This window comes from Dendrobates tinctorius, unplaced genomic scaffold (assembly GCF_039654945.1).
Source record: "Dendrobates tinctorius isolate UK_male_01 unplaced genomic scaffold, ASM3965494v1 ptg000020l, whole genome shotgun sequence".
Lineage (NCBI taxonomy): Eukaryota > Metazoa > Chordata > Amphibia > Anura > Dendrobatidae > Dendrobates > Dendrobates tinctorius.
This window is the reverse complement of record NW_027361688.1, coordinates 10,138,754-10,154,735: the sequence shown is the minus strand read 5'-3', so window position 1 is coordinate 10,154,735 and position 15,982 is coordinate 10,138,754. Positions and strand designations below refer to the sequence as shown.

Here is a 15,982-nt window from a genome sequence, read left to right as displayed (position 1 = left end):
CCGACCCTTTTTTCTGTAGTAATATGGCGTAAAGGATCATTTTGCTATATAACAAGCGAGAGTTTTACATTCGGGAGTCTGGAAAAGGAAAGTGACAACTCCTGAATGGTCACTGAAGGCGGCCATTGTGGTTGTCAAACACTTTTTTTTTTTAGGTCAAACAATTAAGTCACAGCTGTATAGAATTTTTTCCATCACTTGTTTGAAGGTCAAAAACTGGGATTTTACCCATTTCTGGGATTAAAAGTTAACAGTTCAACGGTTGTATTATTTGGAACGGTTTGGCGGCATTATTTATGCAGTACATTAAATTTTGTGCATTTTTCTCTATTATTTTAATGGGATTTGAAGAGGGAAAAATTCAAGTTCTAGGACCCCGGTGTGACTTTATCTTTCTCGATGGCTACTTCACTAACAAGAGGCCGAGATTTGCCTTTTTTTTCCCCCCTCTCCAGTGTTACGGGGTTTTTTTTTACAGCAGAGGCAGAGGATCAGAGATAATTAATCTCTACGGCACGCAGCGCACCGCCAATTACCGCAGTCAGCCACTCAGCACATCCGATATTCTGCAGGCTGCATTTTCTCAATTATCTGCAGTGGATGAGGGGAGGGGGGGACATATTGCCTTAAGCCCGGCAATGACACAAAATGCCGTGGGACACCCCCAAAATAAACCAATGTGATATCACACACCTACCATAATACTGAAGCTTTGTCTAGAGGTTCTATAAATCTCTCTCCTGGATTGATGCAATGTAAAAGTCAACAGAAAATGCATTATCAACATGTTCTCTAATGACAGATAATTAAAGGGTTATTCCAGTCTTCATAGATTAATATTTTGTTGGATAGAGCTTGTAAAAACAAACACTTTTGCAATTTACTGTTTATTAAAATTTGCAGCCGTTCTTGAGATATTAACATTTTTCTTTTTGTTTACAGCTCGTCGGCTAGGAAACAGACCACCGCTGTTGTCTAACTTGCAAGCGCTGCGCTGAAGGTGACCAGGATTTGGAGGTAAACAGTGCGCTCTCCAGCTTTAAAACAGTTCTTACAAGGTCAAAATGAAAGAGATTTTAAGCACTGAGCATCATTTTGCTGTCTGGCAGCGGTGGTCGGTCTCCAAGGCAACGGGATGTAAACAAAAGAGAAAATGTTAAATATCTCAAGAACGGCTGAAAATTTTCACACGCTGTAAATTGCAAAACTGCTTGTTTTTACAAGTACTATCCGACAATACATGTTTATGAAGACGGGACTAGCCCCTTTTAAAAAGGGGTTTCTGGTCATAATATATTAATGACCTTTTCATAGGAAAGGTCATCAATATCAGTTTGGTGAGGGTCAAACAACAGCTGATTGGGGGGTGCAGTGTGTTGGACCCATCGATTTGATGTTGACGACCTATGGGCGAATAACCCCTTTAACTACACTGGATGCAACTGTACCAAACCCTCAGCTGTGAGCAATCTCTCTCCGTGGATGTAGACAGATAGCAGGACAGTTAGGGTCTTGGGCATTGTTCTTTCTGAACCGAGAAATCCAAAATAGCAGCAAATATTGTATATATATTTTGGTATATATAAGTGTTTTATTATAGTATATCTGAGGTCTACAGCAAAGACGGGGTTAATGTTTGTAACTCTCCTCATCCAGGAACATCCCTGGAGGTCTGGAGAAAATAATGGGTTAATATTGATTACTCCGCTGAACCATGACACTAACATCCCTGTAGGGGGTCTGAGGAAGATAATGGGTTAATATCGGCAACTCTTCTGATCCAAGGCAGTAGCATCCCTGGGGGTCTGGAGAAAATAATGGGTTAATATTGACTACTCTGGTGAACCATGACAGTAACATCCCTGGGGGTCAAGGGAAAAGAATGGGCTAATATTTGGCAATTGTGGTGAACCAGGCCAGTAAATGGATGACACCATTCTGTGGATCCTGGTGGTCTAGGGCAGACAAATATCTAAGTTAGTGGTTACATTTTGCACCCTTAGTGTTTTTGGGCAATGGACGGCCTAATGTTTACACCGCAAGGGCAGTGAAAGAGTTAAATGTCCATATTTCTGGTGGTCTAGGGCAAAGAAAGAGATAATGTCAAAATGTGGCGAGTTCTCCTTCAATACAAGTCTTCAAACAGAGGCTGGACAGACATGTCTGGGATGATTTAGCGAATCCTGCTTTGAGCAGGGGGTTGGACCAGATGACCCAGGAGGTCCCTTCCAAATCTACGATTCTATGATTCCTGGTGGGCTGGGGCAAAATTTGATTAACAACAGTATCTCTGATGCTCTGGGGCAATGTAGGGGGTTTGTGTCAAAATCCCTGGTGGTCTAGGGTATAAGAAGAGAACATTTTTTGCATCCCTTATGATCTGCGATAAAGACGGTCTACATTACCGGGTGGTCTATGACCTAAAGAATTAAGGCGAATATTCCTGGTGGTCTAGGGCAGGGAAAGAGCACTGTCCAAATCCCTGGTGGCCTGGGGTAAAGATAAACTTGGGTTATATAGGGAAAAGTAGGGGCTAGTGTCAAAATCCCTGGTGTTCTAGAGTATAGATGGTGTTAATTTTTGCATCCCTGGTTGGCTGGGGGCAGCGAAGAGGTTAATGTATTAATCACTAGGATGAGAAAGTTACCCAACAATCATATTTGTCTCCAACTCTTGAATCTACGACACTGCGGGTTGCGGTACGTACCAGGACATCTTCGGAATGACTTGACTTGGACTTGATACTGGTGTTGTCTTCAAGATCGTTCTCCTCGGACGACAGTCTACTGGGGGGCTCCGTTTCTTGGTAGCCCACATTGATTATTCCCTTATGACTAGGTTGTCCATTTTTATCCCTGGAGATTGGGAGTTCTTCTCCATTGAAAAGGTTTTGCTCTGTCCCTTCATGTGAAGGAGAGGAGATCTGGCCGGTGGAAGGTCCTGGAGAAAAAGCCTGTGTGTCCATAGGTGGAGAACAAAGGGATTTTGGAGGCGTTGGTCCTTTTGGACCACGAGTGGGCGATCGATGAGGTGATGGACCTCTTGGGCTATGAATGGGTGATCGTTGAGGTGATGGACCTCTTGGGCTATGAATGGGTGATCGTTGAGGTGATGGACCTCTTGGACCATGAATGGGTGATCGTTGAGGTGATGGACCTCTTGGACCATGAATGGGTGATCTTGGAGTTGGAAGTTCTTGTGTTTTTGTAGGAAGGAGCGGAGTCTCATTCTTATTCCCAGAAGAGGGTAGTGCGTCGGTTTGGTTATATTCCTCCTGGTCGGGGTCGATTACACCGTTATGTTTTGGTTTTGGCTCTTCCACATCGACTTCTACGCTTACTGACTGTTTTAGGAGAAGGGGGTGCTCGGTAAACGGCCTCGGTTGGAGAATGACTTTAGTTACAGTCCTGTGGGTCGGTCCATTATTCTGTTCTGGGCTTTCTTTTCTGGTTTCACCTGGGCTGGAAAACACAAAAATATTCCATACCGGTTACTCAGTACTAGTTCCTGATAACACCTCTATATACAGCAGGTAACACAGGATCCACCATTCACAATAGGTGATGTCACAGCTCACCTCCTGCTCCTCTACAATGACTGATAACACCTCTATATACAGTAGATAACACAGGATCCACCATTCACAATAGGTGATGTCACAGCTCACCTCCTCCCATTGTACAATGACTGATAACACCTCTAAATACAGTAGATAACACGATACAACATTCACAATAGGTGATATCACAGCTCACCTCCTCCTCCTGTACAATGACTGATAACACCTCTATATACAGTAGATAACACAGGATCCACCATTCACAATAGGTGATGTCACAGCTCACCTCCTCCTCCTGTACAATGACTGATAACACCTCTATATACAGTAGATAACACAGGATCCACCATTCACAGTAGGTGATGTCACAGCTCACCTCCTCCTCCTGTACAATGACTGATAACACCTCTATATACAGTAGATAACACAGGATCCACCATTCACAGTAGGTGATGTCACAGTTCACCTCCTCCTCCTGTATAATGACTGATAACACCTCTATATACAGTAGATAACACAGGATCCACCATTCACAGTAGGTGATGTCACAGCTCTTCCTCCCTTCACAATAGCATTTGCACACACCCATTAGATGCTACAGGTAGAGGAGTCTGATCGTTGCTGCTAATGTACATGTGCAGTGTAAAAAAATTTTTTTACCAGTGTGAAACCTGCAAGAATTCTATTTTTTTAATACAGATCAGGATATGGAAAAAAAGCCCAAAAATGTAAAAAAAAATTAACTAAAAACCTGATTTAAACAAATGGTCATTTTCTGATGACATCATCCCCTTAAAGAGGCCGTACGCAGTAAAACTAAGTGGACTGATCTTCTAGATTCTTCCAACCCTTCCCTGAGAGATAATGGCCACAGAGAAAGATTGGGAATGACCCTTCATTCCATGGGGACATAAGCTGCCGCCAGCGCTGTCTGGCAGCGACTAACTCCACTTTTCCATTGAAAACACATGCACGCTCAGCTTGAGAGAGCATGCATGCTTTTTCAATGGGAAAAAGGGGAATAAGTTGCTGCAGGGCAGCTCTGGCAGCGACTTATCTCCCTTAGGAACAAATAATCGGGATGCGTGTGACGGGCGCAGAGTTTGGGGTTAGTAACTGTTGACCAAAAATGTATAGGACTACCTTCAATTCAATTTTTTATAAATCTTTCTTATAGGATCTCTGTCCTTAAAGGGTCATATTTTTCTAGAAACAGCGCCACTCCTGTCTACAGGCGGTCTCTGGTAGTGCAAGTCATTTCCTTTTATTGAAATGGATAGGTGCTGCAGTACCAGCTTCAGCCTTTAGACCAGGGGTGGCGCTGTTGTTGGAAGAAAGTCATGTTTTTCCAAACTCGGACAATGGTTACAGGCTGCTGTGTCCTTTGGCACAGAGCCGCACGTCCACTTGTGTTCTACAATAATTCATCACACCCTGACACACAGGAATAGGATTTTCTGCAAAGGAAACGGTCTGGATCCAGGTGTTAAGACCCCACTAAAAGAGAAAGGCCTCAAAGGAAGACACCAGCTCTTCCTCAGCCTCACCTAGAGGTTAGCACATGTAGGGAGGAAGGGACTCGTGGAGAACAAGGGTGTGCACCGAGCAGCCGGCCAAGGGATAATGGACACCCTAACCCATAACCATAAGTGATGATTGCTACATAAAGTAGCAGGGCAAAAGTTAAAGGGATGGTAGGGACTGTCTTCTTGGGATAAAGACATTAAAGAGATAGAATTGCTGATCCAGAAAAGGAGCCTCATGATCCAGAACGATGGGTTATTACAGAGTTGTCAGATTAATATCTGGACTGAATGATCTGTTATAACTGGTGGTGCTGTTGCATTGCTGTCTATGGAAGGAGTTGTGGCGAAAGGGGGTATTGTATGTGATCAACTCTTCTTCAAAAATTTAAATCGGAATCTAATGGGAATCAGAAAATTAACTATTGTATAAATATGCTTTTTGTGTTACGTCTATTTTTTCCAGTCATGAATTATATATTATATATATATATATTTATTATGAAGTGATCTTGCAATTTTCACACTAGACTCATATTTGCTGTCCTTTCAAGGAAGTGTTTTCGCAGTCTCATTATCATCAGAGGCAGGATTATAATGCTATGTAACGGCTCTTTACCCAGTTGATAACAAAGGATCCACCAATCACAAACGTCATAGCTCCCTTGCCCTTCACAATAATTTTTGCACACGCTCATTAGATGCTTCAATACAAAACATAGGGGCGGAGTCTACTCGTTGCCGCTAATGTATGTGTGCATCCTGAAACAACAGGAAGTTAGAGTCTAAAAAAGCCCCGGTGGCCGGTGTAAGAATTGCAAGATTTAAAATTTTCATTTTAAATACATATTATGAAACAAACAAACAAAAAAAAAGAAACCCAATTTGTTTTTTATGAGATACATTTAAAAACAAAAAAACCTGATTAACTTGCACAAGAAACTAACCTGCTGCCTTCAAACCGGCTGATGAGATCTGAGATCTTGCTTGACTTCTCCCCTAGTGGAGGTGTACCTTCATCCATCCTGGGCCGGCCCCGAGGAAAGGTCCTCCAGTTAGGGTTATGGCTCTTGCTTGGTGAAGGGGAGGGTGGCAAGTCTGTAGGTTTTGGAGGTACTGTTATAAATAGAGATAAGAGTCAGTAGGAGTTACCCCGGGAGGTTAAAATGGCAGAAGTAAAATTATGGCTGCTGACACCTACCACTAGGGGGAGCTCACTGCATACACGAACACATTTTCAGTTTTATCTGTGTCCAGAGAGCTCCCCCTGGTGGTAGCTGCTGGCAGCCAAAGACCCATTTCAGAAAAAGTGTAAAAACACAAGTCTTCAAAAGTTTTCTACTAAAAAAAAAATTCAAGACTCAAGAAGAAAAGTTGCTTCATGTTTTATTTTTTTTTTTTGATGCATTGAAACAGTGGATATATATTGGTACACATAAGAAATAATGTAAATGAGCCCCATAAAACTCCTGGCGTTGTCTCGTAACGATCAGGGATCGGTTTCCTTTCTTCACAAGCGCCTGGCGACAAATTTATTAGATATCTCGATCATTTCCTTTCACCCAACCGTAACGTAAGAGGCAATAAAAGGAGGCCGCTGCACCAGCAGTTTCTACAGACCTCAGTAAAAGGCCAGCGAGAGGAAATGGCACCCCTCCCAGAGCCGACTATGAATAATGATTTAAAAATATTTCTCTGTGGTGATGTAGTAAGAAAAGGTGTCAAGATAACGGTCCGTGATCAGTAACTATGAGACTTACATAACTTTACACACATTATTAGATATACGGGTACTGGAGAGACCAAATCAGTGCAACCAGATTTTGTCTAACTGTACACATGACTAGTACCACCATTTAGTACACATAAATAATACTGCTATGCTATCAGCATAACCAATGCCACCAGACAGTACATATATAATCGACTCTCCACTCTACTCTCAAGATCACATCTCACTACCTGTGCACTTGACCCGATCCCATCCCACTTCATCCCAAACCTCACCACAGTCTTCATCCCAACCCTAACCCATCTCTTCAACCTATCACTAACAACTGGTGTTTTCCCCTCAAGCTTTAAACATGCCTCCATCACACCTATCCTCAAAAAGCCCTCTGTTGACCCATCCTCTGTATCTAGCTATCGCCCTATATCACTTCTCCCCTATGCCTCAAAACTACTGGAACAACACGTCCATCTTGAACTGTCCTCCCACCTCTCTTCTTGCTCCCTCCTTGACCACTTGCAATCTGGCTTCCGGCCACACCACACCACTGAAACTGCCCTAACTAAGGTCACCAATGACCTACTAGCCGCCAAGGCCAAGCGACACTACTCTGTCCTCCTCCTCCTGGACCTGTCCTCTGCCTTTGACACAGTGGACCATTCCCTATTACTACAGACCCTCTCATCTCGTGGTATCACAGACTTGGCCCTATCTTGGATTGCTTCATACCTAACAGACCGGACATTCAGCGTCTCCCATTCGCACACCACCTCCTCACCTCGCCCCCTATCCGTCGGAGTCCCACAAGGTTCAGTCCTTGGGCCCCTGCTCTTCTCCGTTTACACCTTTGGCCTGGGACAGCTCATAGAATCCCACGGCTTTCAGTATCATCTCTATGCTGATGACACACAGATCTACATCTCTGGACCAGATATCACCTCCCTACTAAACAGAATCCTTCAATGTCTGTCCACTATTTCATCCTTCTTCTCTACCAGATTTCTGAAACTTAACATGGACAAAACAGAATTCATCATCTTTCCCTCATCTCACATGACCCCCCCAACGAACCTATCCATTACAGTAAATGGCTGCCCACTCTCCCCAGTCCCACAAGCTCGCTGCCTCGAGGTAATCATTAATGCTGATCTCTCCTTCAAACCACATATCCAAGCCCTTTCCACTTCCTGCCGACTTCAAATCAAAAATATTTCACGGATCCGTACATTCTTCAACCAAGAACTGCAAAAACCCTAGTCCATGCCCTCATCATCTCCCGCCTTGACTAATGCAACCTCCTGCTCTGTGGCCTCCCCTCTAACACTATCGCACCCCTCCAATCTATTCTAAACTCTGCTGCCCGACTAATCCACCTGTCCCCCCCTATTCCCCAGCTTCTCCCCTCTGTCAATCCCTGCACTGGCTCCCCATTACCCAAAGACTCCAGTTCAAAACTCTAACCATGACATACAAAGCCATCCACCACCTGAGTCCTCCATACATCTGTGACCTCGTCTCCCGGTACTTACCTGTACGAAACCTCCGATCCTCACAAGATCTCCTTCTCTACTCCCCTCTTATCTCCTCTTCCCACAATCGCATACAAGATTTCTCTCGCGCATCTCCCCTCCTCTGGAACTCTCTACCACAACATATCAGACTCTCACCTACCATGGAAACCTTCAAAAAGAGCCTGAAGACCGACCTCTTCCAACAAGCCTACAACTTGCAGTAACCACCGATCCACCAAACCGCTGCACGACCAGCTCTACCCTCGCCTACTGTATCCTCACCCATCCCGTTGTAGATTGTGAGCCCTCGCGGGCAGGGTCCTCTCTCCTCCTGTACCAATCGTGACTTGTATTGTTTAAGATTACTGTACTTGTATGTATTATGTATACCCCTCCTCACATGTAAAGCGCCATGGAATAAATGGCGCTATAATAAATAATAATAATAATAATAATAATAATAATATAATGAATCTGTAAACATAATATCATCATATAGTATACATAATGCTATAATACTATACACATGCAAAACAGTATACATAAGTAATGCTTCTATACCATATAGTCACAAAAAATGCCACCAAACAGCACACAAATAATGGTTCTATACTATAAACAATACTACCACATAGTACACATAAATAATGCTACGATGCCACTTACATGACATGCCACCAAACAGTACTCAAGAATATTACTTCCATATTATGCACATTACTAATGCCACCAAGCCGTACACATAAATAATGCTTCCATACTATACATATAACAATGCATAGGTTAGGTTAGTGCTTGTACTATTTCCATTCTGACTGCTGCACTTTCACAGATAAGGAAGCTGGTACAGAGGGACACAAGACCACATTCCTAAGTATTTACGTCACCGAGAGCCTTAGGACTGTTTAGAGAGTTCAGTCTCCATGGGGCTGTATTAAGCTCCAGGACAGTTTTTATAGGTAAGCTCGCCATACACATTAGAGTAATGTCAGTTGAACCCACCAATATCGACAGATTCGGCCGGCGGTCTAATGTGCGTGGGGGAGCCGGCCGACTGATCATCAGGAGAAATGTTGATCAGACGCGGCTGATTTCAGACCGCCGATCGCATAGTTCTCCCGGAGATAAGCCGCCAGCCAAGGTGACGGCGTCAATCAGTGGCGTTCCCATAGAGAACACAGGAACACTTGGTCGAAGGAGCGCTCCTGTGTATTGGGTAGTCAGCTGAGATGGCTGAAACGTTGTTTTGGCAGACAGCCCTCTAATGTCTGTCCAGCTTTATGGTTCGATGAAGAGCAGATGAGCCGAGATGAATCTGCAAGATGCAAGAGCAAGACAGTCCAGATATGGAAGCAGAGTTTAACGGATGCTTATCGTTATTGTCCTGCATGTACCGCTTATTATTGCATATGTGAAGCCATTGTAAAACCAATGCTACAAAACAGTACACATAAATAACATCGCCATAGTGTGCACAGAGCCAATGCCAGACAGTACTCATAAACGACGCTACCATTATATAGATATAATGATATAATTCATGCTACCAAACAGAACATGTAAATAATGCCAACATACTACATACATAACTAATGCCAACATATTACACAGGTAACTAATGCTGACATACTACACACATAACTAATGCTGACATACTACACACATAACTAATGCCAACATACTAAACACATAACTAATGTCGACATATTACACACAACTAATGCTGACATACTACACACATAACTAATGCTAATATACTACACACATAACTAATGCTTAAATACTACACACATAACTAATGCTGACATACTACACACATAACTAATGCTGACATACTACACACATAACTAATGCTGACATACTACACACATAACTAATGCTTATATACTACATACATAACTAATGCCAACATACTACATACATAACTAATGCCAACTTACTACACACATAACTAATGCTGATATACTACACACATAACTAATGCCGACATACTACATACATAACTAATGCTTATATACTAAATACATAACTTATGCTGACATACTACACACATATCTAATGCCAACATACTACACACATAACTAATGCTTATATACTACACACATAACTAATGCTGATATACTACACACATAACTAATGCCAACATGCTACACACATAACTAATGTCGACATACTACACACATAACTAATGCTTATATACTACACACATAACTAATGCTGACATACTACACATATAACTAATGCTGACATACTACACACATAACTAATGCCAACATGCTACACACAACTAATGTCGACATATTACACACATAACTAATGCTTATATACTACACACATAACTAATGCTGACATACTACACACATAACTAATGCTGATATACTACACACATAACTAATGCCAACATGCTACACACAACTAATGTCGACATATTACACACATAACTAATGCTGACATATTACACACATAACTAATGTGGACATATTACACACATAACTAATGCTGATATACTACATACATAACTAATACCTTTATACAATACGCAAAATACTGAAATACTGAGACAACTAATTCCATCATAGTGTATAAACAATTCTGCCATACAATACATAACTAATGCCACTATACAGTGTAAATAAAAAATGCTGCACTACTACACAAATAACTAATGCCATTACTTTATACTGTGCACACAAATAATACTGCAATGATAAACACACCTAATGTCACCATATAGTATGCATAAACAATGCTGTCATACAATAGACATAACTAATACCACAATATATATAAGCAACACTGTCATACCATGCACATAACTAGTACCACCATACAGTGCAAATAAATATTGGTCATGTTACACAATTAATGCACTAAACAATACACAATGTATATGCAGTAAATGCCACTGGAGCGCCCTGGTCAGGGGCTATCGGGGTACTCGGCACCGGGCCCGTTGATCTCAATGGGAGTTGTCACGGAAGCTGTGACCCGGTCCGTGGCCTTGGGGCTCCATGGCAAAAGGGGGTGAAAGAACAATGAAATAGAATTGATGAATAGTTCGTGACGCCACCTGTGGTGCTCGGGAAGGGAGATGTTAAGCCGACGCTGCATGCAGATCCTCTGGGGCTGGTGGTGTGTTGCAGCCAAGATAGTGAAGCTCCCCACAGGTGGAGCTGTAGTCCCAGGGCAGTGTAGGTGTAGGGGTAGCTGAGAGGTGCAGGCAGTGTAGGAGCTGGTACCCAGATGTGGCGGTACCAGGGGTGTTGGTGCAGGACTGAATGGAGGACACCAGGGCTTGTAGTTCCAAAGCTTTACTCACAGTCTGTAGTACCCACAGGTGCCTGCCTCCGTGCCGTGTCCTCCTGGTCAGGGACTCAGTCAACCTCCAGGCAAGATAGGACGCTCCCTTCCAACGCTCCGCCAACATGTGCCTTTCTGAACGTCTCCTCTAGAGCGCCTTTAAGTGAAGTATTCCCAGTACTGAGTTACACTGGAGTGCCTCCTGACAGATGTTCCCAAGAACTCTATTTGTACGGCAGACAGCTGTAGCCTGCTTCGGGGACTCCTTACTCCTGAGTCCCGGCTCTCTATCAGTGTTGCTGTTGTGCCCTCAAGTCTTAGATGGGAGTAGTGCATTTACAGCCAACTACTCCACCGGTGTCTGCTGCAGAACCATTAGTGTCCATACAACCTCGGGGACCGGGCCCCGGCCTTGCACTTAAAACTTCTAAGCAGGGTTCTTCCTCTAACCCACGTCCTCTGTTCCCTTTTACTCCTACGTTCCGTACTAGTCTTTCCTTCTTATGGAAGATCAGGTTTCTGCTCAACGTCTTTCTCCTTCTTTCCTTTCCTGTGCCAGCTGGCTCAGATCACTGAGGCAGCTGCAGCACTCCTTCCTCCATCCCTCTTCCAGGGATGATCTTTTCTCACTCCTCCCCGAGTGACTCTCTGACTGACTGACCCTGAACTGACGGAAATTCTAAACCTTCCCACTCTTATGTATTCTAAACTCCACCCACCTCCCAGCACGTTTCGTGTTCCAAGCAGGGAGACACCAATGGTGCTCTGCTACACTCCAAGCAGGGAGCCGCAATGTGGCTTTGCTGAACTACTGTGTTGTGTGGGATGCAGGTGTTGGAGCGTGGTCAGGAGCCCCCAACTCACCTGGATGGTGGGGTACCACACCTCAGGAGGTGGTGCAGTACCTCTGTGGCAACTGAACCCTCAGGGGCGCCACGCCACCAGATACTACACATAAATAATGCAGTCATGCTACATTCATAACTAGTGCCACCATATAGTACACATAAATAACTCTGCTATACTTTAAAACTAACGTCTACTTCACCGTTTTTACATGAGTGTGTAGACACCTGTGTATAACCATAACTAATGCCTCCAAACAGTACACATAAATAATACTTCCAAGCATAGTGTAAACTACACTTCAACAGTGGAAGCCCTTACGGTATTATTTATAGTCAAGTGTTTAAGCTTCTGTATGAAATTGGAATGATCGCAATTGTTACTTTCTACCTAGAAAGATAAGCGGATCGCTACCCACCCAAACACCAGGAAACGAACACTGCAGACACACATGGCTGCCGGGGGACAGAGGATGCGCCTGTGTCCACATTTATTGCTGGAACTGGCTACTGCTTCTCAGAGATTTCAGTCTGTCCATGTACTGGTGACAGCACATAGGTCAAACCTGTCCCTTCCTCCGCCCTGCTGAGTCAGAGCCATCCTGCCATAAGGTGGGGCACACGGGTGCTAGTGTGGATGTGTGCCAAACATCAGAAAGGCTGCGTGTGCAGTGTAAGGTCACAAGATAATACCGATGAATGACAAAGTTCTCTGGTCTGCATATCCTGTATATACATAAGATAATGGAGTGCAAAGATATTCCCTCCTCCTTGACTCCAAAATTAACTCTGATCCAGTCTGAACTGTGCTTAAAGGGGACCCGTCACAAATAATTATTTTTACCTGGCGTGAATGCCGCTGTTCTCCTGAATCCAGCGATGTATTTCTTTTGTTCCTGCGCCTCTCCATTCCAGAGATATGGCCCTTTCTTCCCTGTATGTAGATTTACTTATTTTAGACAAGTGGGCGTCTTCTTAAGGACCACACCTAGTTGGCTAAAAAAAGCTTACATTTATATACAGGAAAGAGATGGCCGTATCTCAGGAACGGAGAGGCGCAGGAACAAAAGAAAGACATCGCCGGATTCAGGAGAACAGCGGCTCTTACACCAGATCCGAAAATTACATATTTATGGCATATAAATAAATTACATGGTGACCGGTCTGCAAACCCTGTCTTATGAGGAAAGGTTGCAGGAATTGGGAATGTTTAGTTTGCAAAAGAGAAGACTGAGAGGAGACTTAATAGCTGTCTACAAATATCTAAAGGGCTGTCACATTGTAGAAGGATCAACTTTATTCTCATTTGCACAAGGAAAGACGAAGCAATGGGATGAAACTGAATGGGAGGAGACACAGATTAGATATTAGAAAAAACTTTTTGACAGTTAGAGTGATCAATGAGTGGAACAGGCTGCCACGAGAAGTGGTGAGTTCTCCTTCAATGGAAGTCTTCAAACAGAGGCTGGACAGACATCTGACTGGGATGATTTAGCGAATCCTGCTTTGAGCAGGGGGTTGGACCAGATGGCCCAGGAGGTCCCTTCCAACTCTACGATTCTATGATTCTACACTTGAGATAAATTGTGACGGTATTATAAAGGCATTTTCTATGGAACTCTAAAGAGAGAGGTCACAATTAAAGGGGTGTGGAAAAAAAAATTGCTAGGTCACAAACCAACTACTACAGTTCCAATCATTGGTGATGTGAGGTCTCCAGTGTTTTAGGGTCTTTCTGTGCCTTTAACAATGCAAAAACAAAAAACCCATAGAAGAGGGCTGTAGAGGAACTATTACTTACATGTCGGCTTAGGACTTCTGCCTACGTTTCTGGCGAAATCCAGGCCTTTTACACCCAGAGCGTAATCATTTTGTTTATGACTTCCGTCCTTCTCAACAAGTTGGTCCGTGCTGGTGGAGATCGGCTTCCAGCTGGGTAGGATGCGGGGACAGTGCACGCTGTTGCCTGCAAAACAATCAATTTAATGGATGAGCTCACAACTGAAGATAAAAAAACAGAATCTCAATTTGCAGACACGTGTTTTGGGATGTTGCCACTCCATCAGTGCAAAGTATGAAATCTGATCTGGCTTTATGAGAGCCCTCTGACAAGGGTTTAAGGGGTAACGTATCTCCTTGTGGAGAGTGACATGCCAGGTTAAGGAGAATGCTGGGCCATGTCATGCTCCCCTGGGAAATTAAATATTCAAATTGACTCTTCAGAGAGGAAGAGGGCTTGAACTCTAGTGCCAACTATTGGAAGTATCATGCCTAAAAGTCAATATAGACCCTTACCACATGAGTTAAAATAAAAAAAACAAATCACCATTTCAATTTGCAGACACTTGTTTCGGGGCATTGACACTTATTAGTGCAAAGTATGAGATCTGAATTGGTTTTACGAGAGGTCTCGGACTATTGATTAAGGCTGTGTTCACACACAGCGTTCTTTTAGCGGTTTTTACCGCGGTTTTCACCATAAAACCGCTATAAAACCGCTAAAAATAAGGTGCACAGTCATTTCTATGCATTTTGCACTTTTTGTGCACATTGATGCGTTTTTTACCGCGAAAAAACCGCATCGCGGTAAAAACTGCAGCATGCACATTAATTTTGCGTTTTTTTCCGCGGTTTAGGCTTCTCCCATGCTTTTAGAAACCGCGCAAAAAACGCACAAAAACCGCCGTGGAAAAATAGGTGCGGTTTCTGGGAAGGGATTCAGGTTTTTGTGCAGAAATTTTCTGCAACGTGTGCACATACCCTAAGGGGTAACATTTCTCCTTGTAAAAAGTGACATTCCAGAGTAAGGAGACTTATAGGCCATGCAAAACAGTAAACTCTGATATTACTTTTGATGCTGATGAGATAGAACAAGGCAGGAGCAAATGGTCTAAAGGACAGATCACATTCTAGAACACGTCTGTTTAGACAACAGGGACAGTCAGTTTTAGAAAAGATGTAAAAAAATTCACATCATAGCAAATACGTAGCAAGTTGGCAGTCTTGTATATTACTATCTGTTGTCCATGCTGATGAGGTACAACAGGAGTGAAACATTGCCTATAGGAGAGATCACACACTAGTTGAATTCCATTAAGAAAACAAGATATGGAGAGCTGATCAAAAATGTAACAAATAAAATCGCTAGGCCAACTCTTAAAGTACTTTTTATTGTCCATGCTGATGAGGTCTAACAAGGCTGAAACAGACTTTGTTTAGGATAAATTGCATCATAGTACAAGTTGGTTTAGAAAACAAAATAAGAAACCTGATGAAAAATGGAAAGAAAAATATTCTCATAGCAAAACCGAGAACTTCTAAAGCACTTTTTTTTATAGTCAATGCTGATGAGATTCAACAAGGCTGAAACAGACTGAAAACGATAAATCAAATCATAGTAGAAGTGTATTTAAAAAAGAGAAAATCTGATCAAAAGTGTAAGAAGAAAATCTCGTAGCAAATACATAGCAAAATGGTAAACTATTACGGTACTTTCAGAGCCCATGCTGATGAGA

General features: G+C 43.0%; 1 protein-coding gene across 3 annotated transcripts in view; it reads right to left on the bottom strand.

Annotated features, from left to right (window-relative positions):
* The window catches only part of FGD4 (FYVE, RhoGEF and PH domain containing 4), a 118,919-nt gene that overhangs the window by 33,568 nt on the left and 69,369 nt on the right, over positions 1 to 15,982 (bottom strand). For all 3 annotated transcript variants that reach the window (XM_073567645.1, XM_073567644.1, XM_073567646.1), the window contains exons 2-4: positions 14,269 to 14,433; positions 6,030 to 6,198; positions 2,708 to 3,461 (exon numbers count right to left, since the gene is read on the bottom strand). In XM_073567645.1, coding sequence (XP_073423746.1) covers positions 2,708 to 3,461; positions 6,030 to 6,198; positions 14,269 to 14,433 — 1,088 coding nt within the window. The remainder of the gene's footprint in view (positions 1 to 2,707; positions 3,462 to 6,029; positions 6,199 to 14,268; positions 14,434 to 15,982) is intronic.